General features: G+C 40.3%; 1 protein-coding gene across 1 annotated transcript in view; it reads left to right on the top strand.

Annotated features, from left to right (window-relative positions):
- Positions 1-19,988, top strand: part of cd151l (CD151 antigen, like) — a 54,701-nt gene that overhangs the window by 4,303 nt on the left and 30,410 nt on the right. The window contains exons 2-3 of the mRNA XM_030414812.1: positions 3,840-3,924; positions 12,516-12,707. Coding sequence (XP_030270672.1) covers positions 3,841-3,924; positions 12,516-12,707 — 276 coding nt within the window. The 5' untranslated portion in view covers position 3,840. The remainder of the gene's footprint in view (positions 1-3,839; positions 3,925-12,515; positions 12,708-19,988) is intronic.

Here is a 19,988-nt window from a genome sequence, read left to right as displayed (position 1 = left end):
TTTCATGTTCGCTAGTTACTGCTAACACTGAACTCTACGATCGTTTACCACAGAGCTGCCATGATTTCACTTTCTGACCTACTGTGTTCTTTAAGAGGTGAGGAGAAAAGTTTTGAAAGGGTTCACCCGAACATAAAATTTGTGGGTTCGGTAAACATTTCCATGGTAACAGCGAGCTCCACCAATCAGAGACGTCGCTGTTCCATTCACAACGGTTTATGGGATGAGTAGTTCCTTTACTCTTAAAGGGATAGTTCAGTTTTTTTGAAGTGGGGTCATATAAAGTACATATCTATAGTCGATCTGTTTCCTACCGTAATCACCGATCAGCGCAGCCTAGGTTTGGAGAAGTAGAGAGCTGCTCCAGCCCAGAGGCTCAGCTTTGTACTGCAGTGAAAAAATTTTTTTTTAGGTGAACCTTGTTTTTGGTGGTTAATTTTGCTTTTTTGCTGGACCCCGTTCACTGCAATACAAAGCTGAGCCTCTGGGCTGGAGCAGCTATCTACTTCTCCAAACTGAGGCTGCGCTGATCAGTGATTACTGTTGGAAACTGATCGATGATGTACTTTATATGACCCCACTTCAAAAAAACGAACTATCCCTTTAAGATAATTATGTACACAGTCTTGTACCTTTGCTTTTTTCTCCATTTTCCAACATTTTTTTTGCGCCGAATTAAATGTTTTATGGTCACGATTCATCTCCTTGCTGATTGGCTTGGTTCCAGGCCTAAAACTCTTTATATAAGGATTTTATGAAACGTCAGTGGAGTAAATGAATGGCAAATTCACTTCCGGAACCGGAGCCGTTAGTCGAAAAGTGGGCGGTGACTGTTGAGCTCTATTGTCCTCGAGCCAAAAATAGCTACTTAGCAACAGTTGCCTGAAAACACCTCTTCCATTGCCACTAACCTACAACATCTGTGACACTTCAGGACATCTGTTTGCTAATGCAGATAATATAAACATTTCTAGACATGTTGTATTTCAACACTATAATGTCTGAGGGTAGACGAGACAGCCATTAGCTTACTAAACTGATTAGTGGTGAGTGCATCAGACAGTTGGCTCCTCTGCACGTAGTTACCATCTTGTTTTATGTGTCCTGAGTGAAGATAGCCCGTACTGAAATACACTACAATACAAGATAACACAACTGAATTCTTGTCCTCCAGGCAGAGGAGATATTTCCTTTTTCCACTTTTTTAAAAGGAAGGCTTGCAAAGAGTTCAAACATTTAACTCCCTGTCTTGACTCAGCTGTTTTCTCTCCGTCTCTAAAAAGCAGAGTCCATTAAGTTTTGTTAGAATTTAATTAACAAGATCACACTAAGAGCGGACACCATAGCAGATGGTCAACAGACAGAGCCCAGACAGTCACTCTCCCTCAGTCATGCAGTGCTGCCCACATCTGAACTGACTGTAGCGTATGAGGGGGTGGGGTGCAGCAGACGGGAGGAGGGGAAGAGGAGTTGGATGAGGCAGTCAGAGGAGGGCGAGTCTGGGCTTGTCTGCAGAGTAGTGAACCAAGAAGATTGTGGGGGGGGAAAAAAAAAAACACAAGACTTGGAGAATAAAGATGACATGGAGGAGTTGTTATACGATGGGATCTGTAAATCTTGCAAACTTCAAACACGAGTCCTGTCAAACATTTGAATCATTTTTAATACTTTGTCAGTTACTGCAGTTTATATACAAAGATTGTTAGAAATGCTTCAGTCTGTTTTCAGTCCGGTTTAAAAATCCTGCCATGACATCTTCTTTAAACTGTCTCTGTCGAGCTGATGCAATGAAACTCAACCTGCTGTAAGAAGAGGAGGATTTTTTTTTCTAGAAACGCTGGGTGGGAGCAGGCGGTTGTAATTTTCAGCCTTTGGCCGACTCTCAGCTCGTACTCAGTGCTTAGTCATGGATCTCTCTGCATACACATGTAATAACTCAGCTCACCTATTCTGCCTATACAGCTGCTTTGATATTCACTCCACCATGTTCTGCATTAGCCCTGTAATATCTCATTTGTTAAAAGCTCCTCAGAATAAAAGGAAGCTTGGTTTTTATTTCAGGCTGTAGCAGCTACTGGCCTACATTGTGTTTATTTAGTTTAAGTTTTATATGGCTGTTGAATCAGTTTAGAGTTGCGAAAATCAACACAAGTTTAATCTGCAACTATTTTGGTTTTTGATTCATTGTTCATTCATTTGTTATGAAAAAGTCTCAGTTTTATACTGATCCTTCTCTGTGATCTACATAAGCAAAACAGACCATCAATGAGAAGACTGACAATTTGTATATGTGTAAATATATAAAATGACGTATAATTATATAAATTATACGGTCTGATTCCAACTTTTCTATAGAGGAGTGCTGAGGGTGAATGGACTCTGTAGTAGGGCTGCATTAAAAACCGTTAAAAAAATCGCGATCTCGATTCACACATACACGTGATCTCACATGGGGGGGAGGTAGGACCTCCTCCCTCAACCTATGGTAAAGCGTCTTTACAACACTTGATTCAGTGGAGGAAGCCCACCTGCAGTTGAGTGTTTGGAAAGAGTGAGTGAGAGTTAAAGCGGAGGAAAGTCTGCGGTAAGGAGGGTTGAATGGATGGCGACGAAATCCCAAGTGGTAGTGGTGAGAGTCAACAACCCACCCACCCGAACCGACCTCATGCCCAAAAAAGGTTTGCATTCGGCGGTGTGGAAGTATTGCGGATTTAAGCCAGACGATGACAAACAGTGTGAGGTGCATGGTAAAGTGTGTTTTGCCCTCATTGCAGCACCGCACAGCAACACCTCTCTACAGTCACCTTAAACGTCACCACAAAGTACAGCATGATGAAGCCATACCAGGCTAGAAACGAACACAGATGTCAATAACTGGAACCTTGTACAGTGCAACGCCATACCCACCAAACTCCTGTAGACATAAGGAGATCACAGCAGCTATCACATATCACCTAGCCAAAGATATGGCCCCAATAAACACTGTACAAAATGAGGGATTTCGGAAGATGTGAACACTCTGGGGACAAACGGTACTCGATACCCTCCCGCAACTACTTTTCAAACGTTGTGTTCCCCGACATGTACAATAAGCAGCAGGCAGTGGTCGAGGCAGAATTGTGGGAAATCGATCATTTTTCCGCTACATCTGATTTATGGTCCGGTCGGATCATGGAGCCGTATTTGAGCCTGACGGTGTTTACAGACAGCTTTTTTCCCTGAAGACCAAACAGGTGTGGCCCTGGCACAAGGATTAAAGTATGGCCTCTCATCTTGGAGTCTATTTTTTTTTTTTTACTTTTGTAAAAATCATTTCTCTTCCAATAATAAAACTGCTACTATGCTTCTGCCAAAGCAATGTTTTTTTGTTTTGTTAAAGTTCATTAGTGCAATAAACATTTTGTGAAAAATATCGTAAATGTGAGGATTTACTGCTTTTCCATTTATAATAGTAAATGAACAGTTTTGTAGTTTTCTAGACTGATGGTTGGACATCTTTTTGACATTTTATAGACAAAACAGATTCATTCCCATTTGGTGTGAATGTAATCAGCAGATTCATCAAATTCTCCTTTACTTCTCTTTGTTAAATATGGATGTAAACTCATGAAAAAGAGGCAGTGGCGTGTTCGAGGACAAAACTAAAGAAAAGAGTCAGCATATGAGAGGAAAAAATAATCTTAAGACCCTGTGGAACAGGAACAAAACATTAAATCAGGTTAGAAATTCTCAACATTTTAGTGTTTGGTCACAAGTTGAGTCTTGAAGGAACTAAGAATAACCCTCTTTTACTGTTTGATATTGTTGTATTTGACCCTACAATTTGCTGTCTTGTTCAGCATGGGGGCCTATGAGGAGAAGAAGGAAACATGTGGAACCATCTGCCTGAAATACCTCCTGTTTGCCTTCAACTTTCTCTTTTGGGTAAGTTTCCATTCTGACATTGTTGAGCCTGCACAGGATTTAATTGCTTGTGTTGGTCTGAAGTGCTTTTCAAGCACCTGCATGTTTTGGGCAGAGTTTTCTCCCTAGATGCAGGCGTGTCGTCAACCTTTTTTTTTTTTTTTTTAAATAATTTTTTTATTGGAGACCAGCATTTCACAAGCATCCATACAATATATATAGTTATTTCAAAGCTGTTTTTCAGCCTGTTTTGTTTTGTTTTGTTTGGTACATTAGAACAAAGAACCAGAGAAAGAACATCTCCCAAGAACAAAGAGGGAGAGAGAAAAAATAATAATGACAATAATAAACAAATAAGTAAAAATAGATATAAAAATAATTAATAAGTAGGTGAAGATAAATTGGTACATACATAAAAGAAAAAAAATTGGATTCATCAAATTGATTCAATTGGAGTCCAGGGAGGTGAGGGTGTTTACATATGTGATGAGAGGTTGCCATCTTTTATAAAAATTGGCTGCTGAACCTCATAAAGAATATATAAGTATAATAATATAAGACATTAAATCATTTAACCAGGAGGTAGTGGGAGGAGCGTTTGGGCTTTTCCAATGTAAAAGAATACGTCTGCAAGCTATGAGAGAGGCAAAAGCCACAACATCAGAGTTTTTCTTGGTGAGAGTAGTTGGGGTATCAGGTGCCCCAAAAATGGAGATCAGTGGGCAGGGTTCTAACCTGATATTGAGGGCATTGTATAATGATTTAAAAAAACATAACCAGAAATTGGCTAGTTTGGGACAAGAATAAAACATATGAACATGGTCTGCTGGGGATAATCCACATCTATCAGAAATATCATTTGTGCCTGGAAATAGCTTACTCAGTCTGTTTTTGGTGAAATGAATTTTGTGGAGAACCTTATATTGGATTAAACTAAGACGAACGCAAGAAGATGTAGAATTGACCATGATCAGTGCCTCTTTCCACCACCTATCAGTCAAATCAAAGCCAAGCTCCTTTTCCCAACTATCCCTGAGCCTTACAAGGGAGGTCATATTCGAAGATGATATGAGGTCAAATAATACTGAGATCTTACTACGAGCCATTGGAAGGGAGAGTATCTCAGTGATAAGAGATCCCGCTTGAGATGGAGGGAAAGGAGTGAAGTATGTACGAGCATAATTCCGCACTTGGAGGTATCGAAACATGAGATTGAGGTAAATTAAATTTAACACGGAGATCATTAAATGAAGCAAATAGGCCCTCTGAATATGAATCTGAAAAGCGAACCAGACCTCTCTCTCTCCACAAAGTGAAAGTTGTGTCTGCATTGGAGGGGGGGAAAGAAATGATTATTGGAAATATGGCTTAATGAGATTGGTGTTGAAAGTTTGAGATTTTGCCTGAATTGTTTCCAAATTTTCAAAGAGGAAAGTACGATTGGGTTTTTAATATAACTAGGATAACGAGAAGCAAGAGGGGCACAGACCAGAGCCGCCAGAGAAGAGGGATGGCAAGAAGCATCTTCCATTATACACCAGTCTAAGTTGGGAGAATTACACCAGGCGTGGATTTTTTTGAAGATTGGCAGCCCAATAATAAAATGATAAATTAGGCAGTGCAAGGCCCCCCATCTGATTTGCTTCTTTGGAGTGTTGTTCGACGCGCTCTTGGGTTCGTACCAGCCAGAATAAATTTTGAGATCATTTTGTCTAACTTTTGTATAAATGATTTAGATAAAAAATTGGAAGAAACTGGAAAAGAAACAAAAATCTCGGAAGAATATTAATTTTAATAGAATTAATTCTGCCCATCAAAGAGAGAGGGAGAGAGTCCCAGCGCGCCAAATCAGACCTAACTTCCATAACCAACTTTGTAAAATGATTTGTATGTAATGAGGGGAGGGAGTGAGAAATATTAATACCTAAATAGCGAAAGCTATTATGAGCTATTTGTAATGGTAGTGCATTTAATGGGATCTGTTTGGCTGCTATGTTTACCGGAAAACACTCGCTTTTACTGATGTTTAATTTATAACTTGAGAATGATCCGAAAGTTGACAAGATTTGTAAAATAATATCTACACAGCTAACCGGGTCCGTGACACAACAGGTAGGGGTGCAACGGATCAAAAAACTGACTGTTCGGATCAGATAATTTCGGATCGGATAATTTTTCGGATCAGCAAAAAAAAAGAAAGAAGAAAAAAAAAGGCAAGACAAATGCCGCGGTTGTTAAGCAGTCTTCGTTCTCACTCCTGTCAGTGAAACACCGGGGTGATGTCACTTCAAATTCGTGGCCATGCTTGATATTTTTCCACTGTCATGGCTTTCTTGTGCCACAGTGCCTACACACCGTCACAGTTTTATCCACTAACCTCTTTCCTTCATCATTATATTTGACAGGGAAGCCAAAATGGTCCCATTTAAATGACGCGGGGCATTCAAGCTCCTCCATTCCTCGGCTCGCCATGACCACGCTGCACTTAACAAGTGTGTGGATTAAACATGCGCACAACTTTTTTTTTTCATAAATCAATCCGCGGATCACGTGTGTGCTGAACCGAAGATATTGATCCGAACGGATCACGGATCAATGATGATCCGTTGCACCACTAGCGACAGGTCATCAACATAAAGAGACACTCGACGTTCCAGTTCAACTCTAAAAATACCAGTGAAACATGACGAAGATTTGAGAGCACGGGAAAGAGGCTCCAATGCTATGGCAAAAAGCAAGGGAGACATTGGGCAACCTTGATGGGTCCCTCTTGATAGAGGGAAATATATGTTGTTCTCTCTCACCTCGAAAGGACAGTAATGCACATGCACAAAATGTGTCCATACATTGTTGTGAATGATTAGCTTTTTAGATGGCACAAATAGGAAGAATAAGCTGACAGAAGTCTTTTGGGACCCTTCACCAAAGCCTTGTTATTCAGGCAGCAGATAAATGCCTGCTCCTATTTTAGTTCAGAGTCACAGCCAAGCTGCATACTTTTACAGAGGACACAGAAGATGCATACAAAGCCTAATGCCACAGAACTTTCCAGGGTCGAGAATGTGATGTTCCAGGAGGAAACTCTACAAATAACTGAATTCATGATTTGGATGCACTGTCTTGAATAAGAGTCAAATATCAGCGAGGCTGCCCCAGCAGAGGAAGGGTGTCTGTCTCATTCACAGTGTGAAATCACACTTATAACTCTGCACATATGTGATAATCATCTGTCTGCCAAAGAATCAGGTCTCTATGAAACTGGTAGACCAAAACACTGAGTCTTTTCAGTGCAGATGCCAGAGTTACAACCATATTGAGGTTTCAGGACCAAATCACATCTTTTGACTTTTTTAACTCAATATTTCCCAAATACGGTAATGTAGCTACATGTATTACGGCTATTACAAGTACACAGTATTTCTGGACTGATTTTTGGACAACAGAATGAACACACTGCAACACTATAAAGTATTTTGCAGCCCATTTACCTCAGGAGTAAATTATGGCTGTAAACATTTGATACACCAGCAGGTACAATTGAGATAAGTTTGACTTTTACATGGAAAATAAGCTTGAATGGCCTTCAGTCCTCAAATACATATCTTTGTTTGTGAACATAACCAAACACTGTAACCCTGTAAATGCCAAGGACATAACTGTGAACAGCGCATTGACATTTAACCTGTTCACACCCACCTATTTTCAGTAACTTCGCCTATTTAGCATACCCAAATGGAAAAGCTGATAACACAAGAACTACAAGTCCGAGATGGATGTATGATATGCCATTTGAAAGCTGACAACCTCTAGTTTCTGTGAATGTGTTTATTTAGCATGTACCATACACACAACCAAAATGACATCAGTTCAAACATGGCTCTAAAACATTTTTTTTGTCTTCGAAAATAATAGGTCATATTTGAATAACAATAACTAGGATGTGCTTTATGTAAGGCATATGGCAATATAGCACATACCTTCCTCATCTTGTCAACTACACCTGGGTGAAATTTTAGACTTCTAGGCCTACCCTTATGGGAGTTATGGAGGTTTTAGTTTGTGGTGTCACTGGCGTCCACGAACCTCTCCAAAACGTCTCCAAATGGCCAAATTGTGCCAAATGCTTTTACTCACTTCTGTGACACTGGAAACATTACTGAAGCATTTTGGTGACTATAAAACCTTTCTCCATGATTCAAAACATCATTTATTCACACATTCATTTGATGGGTGGTTGGAGGGGTTTCCACACGCTTCTAGGTGGCCATATTGAGATATTGTCATGTGACAAGACACTACAGAATAGTTACCATTATACAAAAATGACAGACTTTACTGAACTGAATTTCAAACAAGGATTGTATTATCTATCAATACACTATTACTGTATGTATAACTGTGCCAATATCAACAAAATATCAGTGTTTGCCATCAAAGTCCCAAGCACTGCGTCGGTGAAAAACAGTCTGAAAAACTGCAGTGGACTGGAACGTCCAGCAGTTGGTGTAGAAGCTGCAGCTTCCCCTGAGCCAGAGGGGGCAGTGAAAGATGCAGCGGGGGAGGTAGCACTGGTGGATGCAGAGGAGGATCGTTGCCGCTTCTGCCGACCACCTTCAGCAGGAGATGGGGTTTGGCGTCCGAGTGTCCTACTTTGAGGCTCCCAATCCACGTCACTGTCAGACTGTGACCTACAAAACACAATGTAATGCACAAATGTTACCAAATATAATGAAAAAATATATAAATGCATTTCAGTGGGGTGTTATTTACATAGGAAACAAATAAACACGGATATGATATTATATATTACACAAAAACATCAGGGAAATAACTGTACATAAACAGAATAATTGAATTGGGGGAATATTCCCAGTCTCTGGTCAGTGAAAAAGATCTAGTTCAATTTGTTTACAAGCTTGATAAAAAAAAATCTAAATAAAAGGGAATTAGAGGCTGAAAATGAATTGCGTTCATTCTGAATGTAATTCTGTCCCGGGGGGGGGGGGGGGGTCAGCGCCGCTGACCTAGCGGTATAGCGCCGCTGTACCACCATCTGGGGAGAACCCTGCTTAGGTGGGAGGCAAAAACGCTTGGGCGCCGCGCCTAAGCCATATAATGGCAGGGAAAACCCTGACATGTAAATGTTTGCTGCGTCTCTTCACCATGCGTCTGCTGCGTAAAGTCCGCCCACAAGTCGCCAGACGCACGGAAACCCCTCGGCTCTTAGATACCTGACCTGGGCACGCCTGCCCTCATTAGAAAGGTAAAATAATTGGCTAGAAGCCTGAGTGATTGACATGTCGATAGCCAATACGCTATTCCTATACTAAGGCAGCGAAAAACAGTAAACAAAGTCTATTGGTCCTTCAAACAGGCAGCGCTCGATCTACTTCAGGGGCTCTGCTGGGGTGAAAACTGAACAGAAAAAGATGGGGACACTTTTATTTTGTAGCCAGCAAAGTGATGAAAACAAGCATACCCAACATCACCATACAGGAACTAGAAAACATTTCGGTGCGGCCGGTAAAGTATGGACTTTATTTGCCGGACAAAGTTGGCAGACGGTAAACAAATGGACTTTACAGGACGATATTCACAAGCTGGAATAATTTTATGAAAAACCATTTTGATGCTTTTGATCAGTGGATTCTTACGGACAACTGGAATATAGATAATTGAGGAATGGACACATATTATGGCTTTATGGCCGCTTCAAAGGTAGGGAGTCGCCGTGTGTTTCTTGTGTCTCACGTTTACCATGCTGGTGAATATCAATGATTTATGGTTTGGTGCTCATGATTTCTGCAAAATCAACTGGATGAATGAATTGCGGAGATTCTCCCCTTTCTAACGACGTATAGTATGTCCATATTGATGAAAGTTGAAGCGGGATACGTCACTGCGCAGTGTAGACATACAGTCATTTATCTGAAATCGCCTGTCGGCGGGCGGGTGGGTGGGTGCGGAGAGGTTAAATAAAGCATTTATTGTGGCTTTAATAATGAATATTATTGCAGCACCAATGAGGATTAAGATTGTAATAACATGCAGAAGAATGAGATGCATATGCATCCATTTGTCACAAAGACACTGAAAAACAAAAATGTGAAATTCTTGTACCTCTTACTGCCACTTGAGGTCTCCAAAGTTTGAAATTTCACTGGTGCATCTTGTGCAGAGAAGTATTCACTTGTGGCTCATTGAGTTTTAACCTAAAGTCACAGAAAGCAACACAGAGTTTATTACTGCAGTGACTCTGTGCTGCTTCTGAACACTGTAGTTCTCAGCGCTCGGATGTTCTGTGAGTAGTAAGATGATGTTTGGACAGTTGTTGGATGCCTGATGTAAAAAAAAAAAAAAGAAAAGAAAAGATCAAGGTAATGAACAGTTTATAATGACTTTTTGAATATATTGTTTGACTATAAACATTGAGACATTTAAACATGGACTGTAATACTGTATAAGTTAGAATATAAACAAAACATACTGAAAAGATGAACATTTCACAGTTGCAACAGGGACAAGACACATTTTCTCAGCTCATGTTTTACATCCACCAAATTGTGATTCCCTGTGTTGATCGGTGGGCAGTATCCTGGTTTCATCACAGTCACTGGTGTCACGTTATGCTATGACATGGATTTTGCAATACCATCATTACTGACATAAGTTTTTTAGCTTATTAAAGATATTGTGCTTTACTGTGGCTGGGAGAAAAGGCTGTGTAAGGGCTACATTTACATCTAGTAACTACTATTATCCTTACTAACGCCGACTTTGATAACAGAAACACGTGGAAGGAAAACAAGGCTTCCCGTTGTTGTCAACCAACACAAACGTCCTCATCTACTCCCACCATCTGAAGTGAGGACCCAGTAGGTGAACTTTAGTTTGGATGGAAATTTCTCCACAACAACTGGAAAAGTTTTATATATATGTGCTAAATACTAAATATTTGACTCAAGATTGGTTTCTCAACGAAGGCCAGCAACATAAAATGTGCGATTCTCCATAAACTCAGGCTTGAGGATTTGAACCTGAAAGTTTTGCCATTTTCTGTCTGTTGTAGCAAGCTGGAGCAATGTTAGAGTGTTCATTATTAAGGGTCATTCAAGAGAAACTCCTGGATCCGTTCTCTTTATCCGGGTCCCCACCGAAAGTTAATGAGGTCTATTCTGGGCCGAGACCCATCTGTCATCCAAGTTTCCGAGAAATCTGTTCAGTAGTTTTTTTGTAATCCTGTTGACAAGCAACCATCAGACATGTCTCCCCTTAACCTCTTGTATTTGAATATTCTCCACCAAAATCTGATTCCCCTCTTTTGTTAAAAATCGAAAGTGTGACACACAGCACAGTCACTCTGCTGGCACATCTGCACATCTAGTGCTTTAAACAGAAGCTAACGGCTGCTTCTGTTGATTAAGTAGTACAGCACTAGGGTTACTCTTCACAGCAGGAATGGTAAAGGGTGTTGACTGAAATGTTTTGCTCATCACTGTAGTTGTGGGTCTCTCCTGTCTCACTGTCTCTGGGTGTGGTCCAGTGTTACTCAGTGTCTCGCTTCTGTGGCCATCATCCTCTGATACAAATGAAATCTAAATTAGGCAGGCTGTTAGATTGATGGCTTTGGCAAGATGACAGATTTCTGTTGCAGTGCTGCGCCATCTGCTGACTCGTCATTGTAATATCTTAATAATTTGATTTTCCTCAAATCCTCTTTAAATTTAGATAATGCTAAAGATGTTGGGGTAGTGAACGTTGTATGCTGGATTGACGCACTCACTTTTATGCTTGTTTGTGATTACGGTTGTTGTATTCTGTGAGTTAAACTATGCGTTTATGTTTTGAAATTCCTCAGACTTTTAACTACATGTTTGCTCTGATGGTTAAAGTCAAAACCTCTTAAAAAATGACTATTTCCCCACTGAGAGTAAAAATAGCACAACATTATGATTACAACTAACAATCTTTATCAATGAATCTGCTGCTACTTATTTTGTCCATTAATCGTTAAGTCTGATCATTTAAAAAAAAAAAAAGAAGAAGCTATTTACAGTTTCCAAGACTCCTCTTCATGTCTTAAGTCTGCTTATTTCCAACCAACAGTCCAAACCCATATATATTAAATTTACTGCCATGAAGACAAAGAAATGCAACAAATCCTCTCATTTGAGAAGCTGAAAACAGAGAATGTTATGAATTTCTGCCTGAAAATAGCTGATACAATTATCAAAATAGTTGCAGATACATTTTCTGTGTTGATTAATCAATTCATTGTCATATTCAAATATGTTTTCAGCAGACCTGTCCCAGTAGCAGTGACAGCCTGTGATTACTGACCTCAGCTGCTCCGGTCAGCTCATTCACAATTATCTTGCAGAATAAACTGATTCAAGATAAGATTATCTTGTTTGGCAGCGGTGGATCGTTTATATCATTCACATTCACCACTTGAAAGGCATTACTTTCAGGCATCTCCCCTGAAGTCGACTTAGGTGATCAATAATTTAAACCCCTTTTTGTCCTCATCAGTGTTGTAGAGTGCTGCTGTTTAGCTGTTTAGGGGACCGGACAATCAGAGATCGGACTCTTATAATGCGCTCTTCTCCCAGTTGGCAGGGGGCGTTGTGATGGCAGTAGGTGTTTGGACCTTGGTTGAGAAGAGTGACTACATCAGCCTTCTTTCCTCCAAGACCTACGCTGCCTCCGCCTACATACTGGTCCTGGCTGGAGCCATCGTCATGGTAACAGGCGTGCTGGGCTGCTGTGCCACCTTCAAGGAGCAGAGGAAGCTACTGCGAGTGGTAAGAGATCACGTCAGGACAGAGAGATAATAGACAGTAACCCTGATAGACAGTAAGAATGTGCTATGCATCATTTTATAGATGTGATATGTGAAAAAACAACTCAGAGTACTCAACTCAAAGTAATCTGCCTGGTCAGTCATTGGGAAATTAACCCTCACACAGAAAAAAGATGAGATGAGATAAAAATGTAACAAGTCAAACTTGTGGTCACTATTAATAATGAAAAATGAACACCAGTCTTTAGTTTTTCACAATGTGGAGCTACCGTGAACTTGGACTTGTGGAGGAGCAAGATAGGGGGAGCATGAGAACATGAACAGAAATCTCCACACAATAGAAAAACTTTACTGATCATGAACACTACAGTTGCTCTATAATTTCTGTTTTACTGGATTAAACCCCAGACTGGCAGACAGGCTGTTTATCTCTCGTATTAACATGCGTCTTTAGTGTTCTGATCACAAGAGGACGACTCTTAAAGGGATAGTTCGGGTTTTTTGAAGTGGGGTCACATAAAGTACATATCTATAGTTGGCCTGTTCCCTACCATAATTGCCGATCAGCACATCCTCAGTTTGGAGAAGTAGAGAGCAGCTCCAGCCCAGACACTCAGCTTTGTACTGCAGTGAACGGGGTCCAGATGTAAAGCTAATTTTAAGCACCTAAAACAAGGCCCACCTAAAATCAGCTATATCAGTTCAAGTGTACGTTGTATAGAGAAAATTTACATCACTTTACATCGCTGTCAGACCGCCCTTTCTTTTGGCACTACATTTTCTCAACCGTACAACCTCCGTTTCCCTATGCATTAGCACAACAGGTGATCCGCGAGTGACGAAATACAGTGCGAGGCCCAGTTACTTTCGATCAAAAAGAAACTGAACACTTTCAGACACAGACCGTAGAACCTCCGTCTCCTGATGCATTAGCGCAACTGCGTAAGGATACAGAGGTTCAACGAGGTGAGCCTTGTTTTAGGTGCTTAAAATTCGCTCTGCATCTGGACTCCGTTCACTGCAGTACAAAGCTGAGCGTCTGGGCTGGAGCAGCTTTCTGCTCCTCCAAACTGAGGCTGCACTTATCGGCAATTACGGTAGGGAACAGATCGACTATAGATATATGTACTTTATATGACCCCACTTCAAAAATCCAGGACCATCCCTTTTAATATGCTAGTTCACACCTGGCATGAACATGCAACTCTAGTAACCACTTGTGATCATATCTCACTTCTCTGCTCTATAAACTAAAGGGACTAATGGACACCATGTTCCTACACAAAGAAATAAAACCTCATGTTTAAAAATTGCAGAATGGTTGAAAAAATTAAGAATTTGTCATAGTCAGTGTTTTATAAAGTTTAGAAAACTTGCCCTAACTCAGAAACTCAAAAAAATTGAGTGAATTTATAAGGTAGTCGAGTGAATTTCTTCCCCTCTTCACCTTATTGCTGTGGTTGACTGTAGCTGATGATGCTGCTTTTACCTAACGTATATTGTTGTTCATGTTTGCTGGGAGAAGTTGTTGTTAGAACTATGAGAAGTTATCCTGTCCATTTAAATTAGTACAAAAAACATGACAGTGCACTATTTACTGTGAAATCATTATGTAGACCTCTCAGCTTTTCAGACCTTGACTTACTTTATTTAAATCCATTATAACAACCTTTGTTTGAAACTTCACATGGTGAGCACATTTTACAAGAGATGGAATACAACATCCAAGACAGCAGACTCAAAAACCCATTATATAAATGAGACATAGCTAAAAACAAAACAAAGGTTTACAATGCCTGAATCAAATTACTTAAACACATTGAAATATACAAAATACCACAAAGAATTACAAAGAACACTATAAACGAGAGACAAAATGTACCTTAAAGTGACAGATGTTTACCATTCAAGAGCAAAACAACTGCAGGGAATGTCCTTGTCTCATTTGTCCCAACACCTGCCCAGATGCAAAACAATGGAAAACACTGGTTCTGTATCACACAGGCCTCTTGTAGTCTGTTTGAAACAGACTTTTAGTCCCGTCTCCAGCCAGATGGCTTACGAGCAGATTGTGGAAGAAACAGAATATTTTTTGTAGAGATACTAAGCAGATGTGAAGCCAGACTCACAAATTCACATCCACTTTAGACATTAATCACAAACTCAGACAGACATTGTGTGACTAAAATAATTCTGAAAACAGGCTTGAATCATTCCAGCTTCTGCTTCTTATTTGGTGACTGAGGTCATCTGTGGCATGCGAGTTGAATTTGTTTTTCAACTTTTTGGCTTATTCTAAAGCCAAAAAGTAAATCTGGACAGCAAACACAACCTTCAGAGTGAATGGTGCCACACACGTGTTCAGAAGCAACCCAGGCCATGATGCCGGCCTTGATTAGGGTCAGATGAAACAAAAAGTTCTACTGACCGTAGAAGCGTGTGTGCCCATATTTGATTTGTCACTCTTTACATAGCAGCAGGTTTTGAAGCAGAGACACCTGCATGGCACACAGGAGCACTGTACCATCCACACACTTATGCGATCATCCACAACACGGTACGTTAATGCATGCACATCACTGTCGGCACAGCTCAAATGTTTGTTTTGTATAAGCTTTGCAAGAACATGTGTCATCTTTTGGTATTATCCACTTTTCATCTGTCCTCGAGGATTCAGGACAGCCAGATATTCTCTCCGTAGACAGGTAGATGTCAAAATTGGCAGTTCTTACCAGGTGCGTTTATTTGTCACTTTCATTAAGTAGAAAGTAGGACAACAATAATATCTAAAACAAAGTTATGGCACATATAATTAGGGGGCCAAGCCCGAGGGGCCGAGGGAATGCGTATGCAAGCATACGCGTTCCCTAGGACCACGGTGCTAGGAACCCTATTGTAATTGTAAAGATTTTTATTTTTATTTTTCTCCGGCTAAAAGTGGTGCTGCAGGCTAAACCGTGCAAGGGAGGGCGGTGCAATTTGGAGGGTTGGTCCAGACTCCTGCGAATATCTCAGACACAAAAAACTACATATATCCGCCTGCAGGGGGCGCTATAACCTAGGCCAACACGTTTTTGCCTATAACTCCCAAACCGTATGTCGTACATTCAAAAACCTTCCCTGAATTGAGCTGAATCACTTTGTGATTGGCCACGGCCACTTCCTGTTAGAAAGTGTTTTTCGCAAAAACGGTAAAACCTACTTTTTCGAACTCCTCCTTGGGATTTTGTCCGATCTGCGTGAAACTTGGCACGTACACTCTTCAGCTTGACCTGATCTAAAGTTATCAAAAGTATTTTGCTCGGTCAAAAAATGCGCAAATTATTAACGAACAAATTTCGCACACGCAACATCTATTGCATGTCTGTCCGTCTTGGAAGAGGGATCCCTCCTCTGTGGCTCTTCCTGAGGTTTATTCCATTGTTTTTTTAACCCTGATAAAAGTTTTTTTTTTCCATCAACATGTGAAGTTATTCCTCACTCGAATGGAGGGTCTAAGGACAGAGGATGTTGTTCACTGTACAGATTGTAAAGCCCACTGAGGCAATGTGATTGTGATTTTGGGCTATATAAATAAAATTGATTTGATTTGATTTAGTCGGCTAACTTCTACTCAGAGGAATAATTGCAGACCATGGACATGTAAGTATACAAATAATTTGCTGTGTGTTCCTGTAGATAAGGCTGAACTCGTGCGTGATGTACTGTGTGTTTTGCCATTGAGAACAAGGTATGGTTAGCAGCTAACCGCTAACGTTAGCTTCTCTGACCACACAAGTTAGTGCTACAGCAGAATCATTCTGTGTATTACATTTCTGATCTTGCACATTATGTAATGCGTGTCCTAGGTAAATGTCTGCATGTGCAAGTATTTAGCTGTGTTATTTAGCAATTTTACACGAACTAACCAAGCAGTGTCACATAGTAGCCTACCAGCTAACGCTAACCGCGATCTTCCAAGCTAATGCTAACCACGAGCTAGTTCGCGATCAACACGGTCTCCACATGCAAACCCAGAGACCCGGTCGGTCGAGCGGTACATACACACACACTCCACCGGGTCTAAGTTTTCAGGATTTTGTGAAATAATGCATTTGAAAACGTTTTCTAAGTTGGAATATGTTGGCATAGGCCGGGGCAAAACGAGTGTACTGCTGAGTGCTACACAGAGTTTAGATTCTCTGCCCGAGCCCGAACCCGACCCCGTCGCTATCCCCGGCCGGGCTGGGCTGGGCTGGGCCCTTGACCAAGTAATCGTGATTTTTTGTTTTTTATAACTCAAAATAATGACCATATTTCCAGCTAGAAAACGCGCATCTCACTCCTCCCTCCATTTTTGTGTTGCTGCGTGGTGTTACACATGAGTTATCCTCATGGCTAAAACGTGACTTGAGACGTACGTGACATCACTACCGACACGCAAGAAGAAAGCAAGAATATATATTTTTACTAAGGAAAATGATAAAGATAATTGTAATGCACAGTGACTTGAATAAATAACTTTAATCTGATCACTGGTTTGGAAATGTTAGATTACTCGTTACAGAAATAAAGAGGTCAGGTTAGAGTAACGTAACGCGTTGCAGCCTTTAGTGCTTGAATTATACTGTAACAGTGCTGTCATGTGTTACTCCTAACTGTGATTACTTGTTGAGAACATTTGCCCATTTCTTGCAGTTGTTTTATGTTTTATTGTCTTTTTACTGTTCAAGACTCTACCTGGCTGCACTGCATTACAATGAGAATGCTGATAGAGGACAAGCCACCACATCATCAGGAGATCCTCTTTTCAAACTGAGCTTTCCAAAGTCCAGGAAGGGAGAGTGCAGAGCCAAACCAGTGAAGACAGGCATGACATCCTGTAAGTTTTACAATCTTTTATTTGAACTTCTCAAATTAAAATAAACATGGACACAGGCATCACACAAAAGGTTGAAAACAAACCCAAGCACTTAAAATCTGAATTCTTTTAAGATGTTTTCAAAATAAATAATAAGAAGAATGTATAAATAAGAAGTAATTAAGTAATAAGATCAACTTTACAACACTGCAGCACAAGGCTTTTTGGTTCTACTGCAATTTTCCTGTAAACATAAATTTTTGTTTATTGCACTGCAGACTGCGGTGATGCACTGTTGGACCTGATCTTCGAGAAGGTTTTCCAGGACCCTGCCCCATATGTGAATGAGGTGCTGAAACTCATAATCCCTGAAGACCTCTCAGACCACACAGACAGGCAGCACAACTCTCACTCTCCACGCCAGAGAGCCCCAGCACCAGCTTACAAAGCTTCTGTAGGCTATATTGGCTGAACACAATTCAATATAAAGTCAGCACTGAATGTTTACACCCATGGCAACTAGATACTTTATTTGTTATTATTTTCATATTGATATTTAAGTTAATATATAAAGTCAAACTGTTTCACTTCAGATATTTATTTTCTTCTTCTTGTTATTATTATTTCATTCATGTCAACACATGTTTACAAATATTTCTTACAATAAAACATCTTTCCTAACTGTTCTGTGTTTTCATTGTTTGATATGTAATTTTCATGGTAATAAGTAAAAGATAAACTATAAGCAATGTAAGATAGAGGAATCAGTTGTACTTGTACTTTTCATCATAACACTTTTGCGATAAATGAATAGTATTTATGTGACTAAAAGCTTACTGCACTATTCCCCTCAGACGTAAAGCTCCATAGTCTGTCCTGATAAATGTTCAGTGCATTCTGCAGTGCAGATACATTCAGGCAGACAGGTTACAGGCCAGGAGGGTCCACCATGCATGATGGTGGCTCAGGAAGCTGCTGTAGTCTTCGCGTAACCTAGAAATTATGAAAGGTAAGTGAGTGACAATAGATTAGAGAAAAGATAGACTGCAAAATGACAACCATGTTTGCCCAGTGTTCACACTTAATTGTGGTATTTCCATGCAGCAGATATTCTCAGGTTCTGTAGACATTTGTACACAGTTGCCACAGGAACACCTGCTTTTATGCAGAATTTTTATTATTCATTGTAAACTATAATCGCTAATCACGTCGCATTGTTTCTTTGGTAACATATCTAAAGTTTATAAACCGTTCAGCCGTATTTGCGTCCGTGTCGCTCACTGCTCTTGTTAGGAGCCCCTCAGTGATTCCATTACTTCTGAGTTGGTTCCATTGTAAGTGTCAGCATCACTGTGTCAGTAAAATACCTTCAAGACGGGACGTATCTTGGCTCCATAGTGCTCTGGTTGGCAGCAAATATAACCAGGTGTTTTTCTTCCTCCTCTGTGTGGAAATGTGTAATATGGTTTCTCATGTTTGCCGTGTTTCCAGGATATTTTAGGTCAGTTTGACACAACTTGCATGTTGTGTGGCTCTTGTCCAGGTCCCGTTTCCCCTTCAACTTGGCGGAAGCCAAAATCCTTCCATACACTAGCTTTTAATGCAGAGGGTGCTGGTCTGATTTTGCGCTTGTATTTATTAGATTAATTAATCAATTAATTAATCGTTTATCAAAATAGGTGGCCAGTAATTGTCTTTCTATCAAATATTCAACTTATCGTTGGGGCTTTATACCCAGTCAAGTCGAATTGCTGGTTTATTCTTAAAATCTAGATCTGTTATCAGCAATTATTTTGCAAATGACAATGTCAAGTTCATTTGATATAAAACTAGATTTTCTGCTTTCTGGATGATTGGGAATCTTCAAAGAGTAAAAATATAAATTGCTTTAGTTTCTGGTTGATAGAAATCATTTTTAAGGAACTGTCTGCTGCTTTTGCCAACATTGATTGCAGATTCCCAGAGCAGCCAATGAGTTTTTTTAGACTTAAAACATAATTGAAAAGTCTATAGAACTGTCTGCGATAAATGAAGTCCCTACTCCTTCCAGATTATTTGATTTATAACTCGGAGCCTTTGTGTGAATGGAGGTGTGTATGCTTCACCTCTTCCCCAGCATGTTGGGTAGTTCTCAAATGCTCAGTGCATCCTGAAGAGTCGAGATTAGGGTGATGAATCATAGGGAATAAATGAACTTGTGGGCAAGGAGAGATGCTATCGAGATTGTTAAAGAGGGCAAACGTAAGGGCGGGGACGGTGGGGGGAGAGAGGTAAAGTAATTGTTTCCCTGTATGTGGCGAGCGCCTGGTACCTGCTGAGAGTACACGAGCGCTGAAGTGATTGGTGTCCTGTAACATAAAGGTCACAAATTCTGAGAAGCTTCACTGAGAAGCTGATGCAGCCATAGCATCACCAGGTATACTGCAGCTGTGAGGCTACAGC

This window comes from Sparus aurata, chromosome 4 (assembly GCF_900880675.1).
Source record: "Sparus aurata chromosome 4, fSpaAur1.1, whole genome shotgun sequence".
Lineage (NCBI taxonomy): Eukaryota > Metazoa > Chordata > Actinopteri > Spariformes > Sparidae > Sparus > Sparus aurata.
The sequence above is the reverse complement of the archived record's forward strand: the minus strand, read 5'-3'. Positions and strand labels throughout refer to the sequence as shown.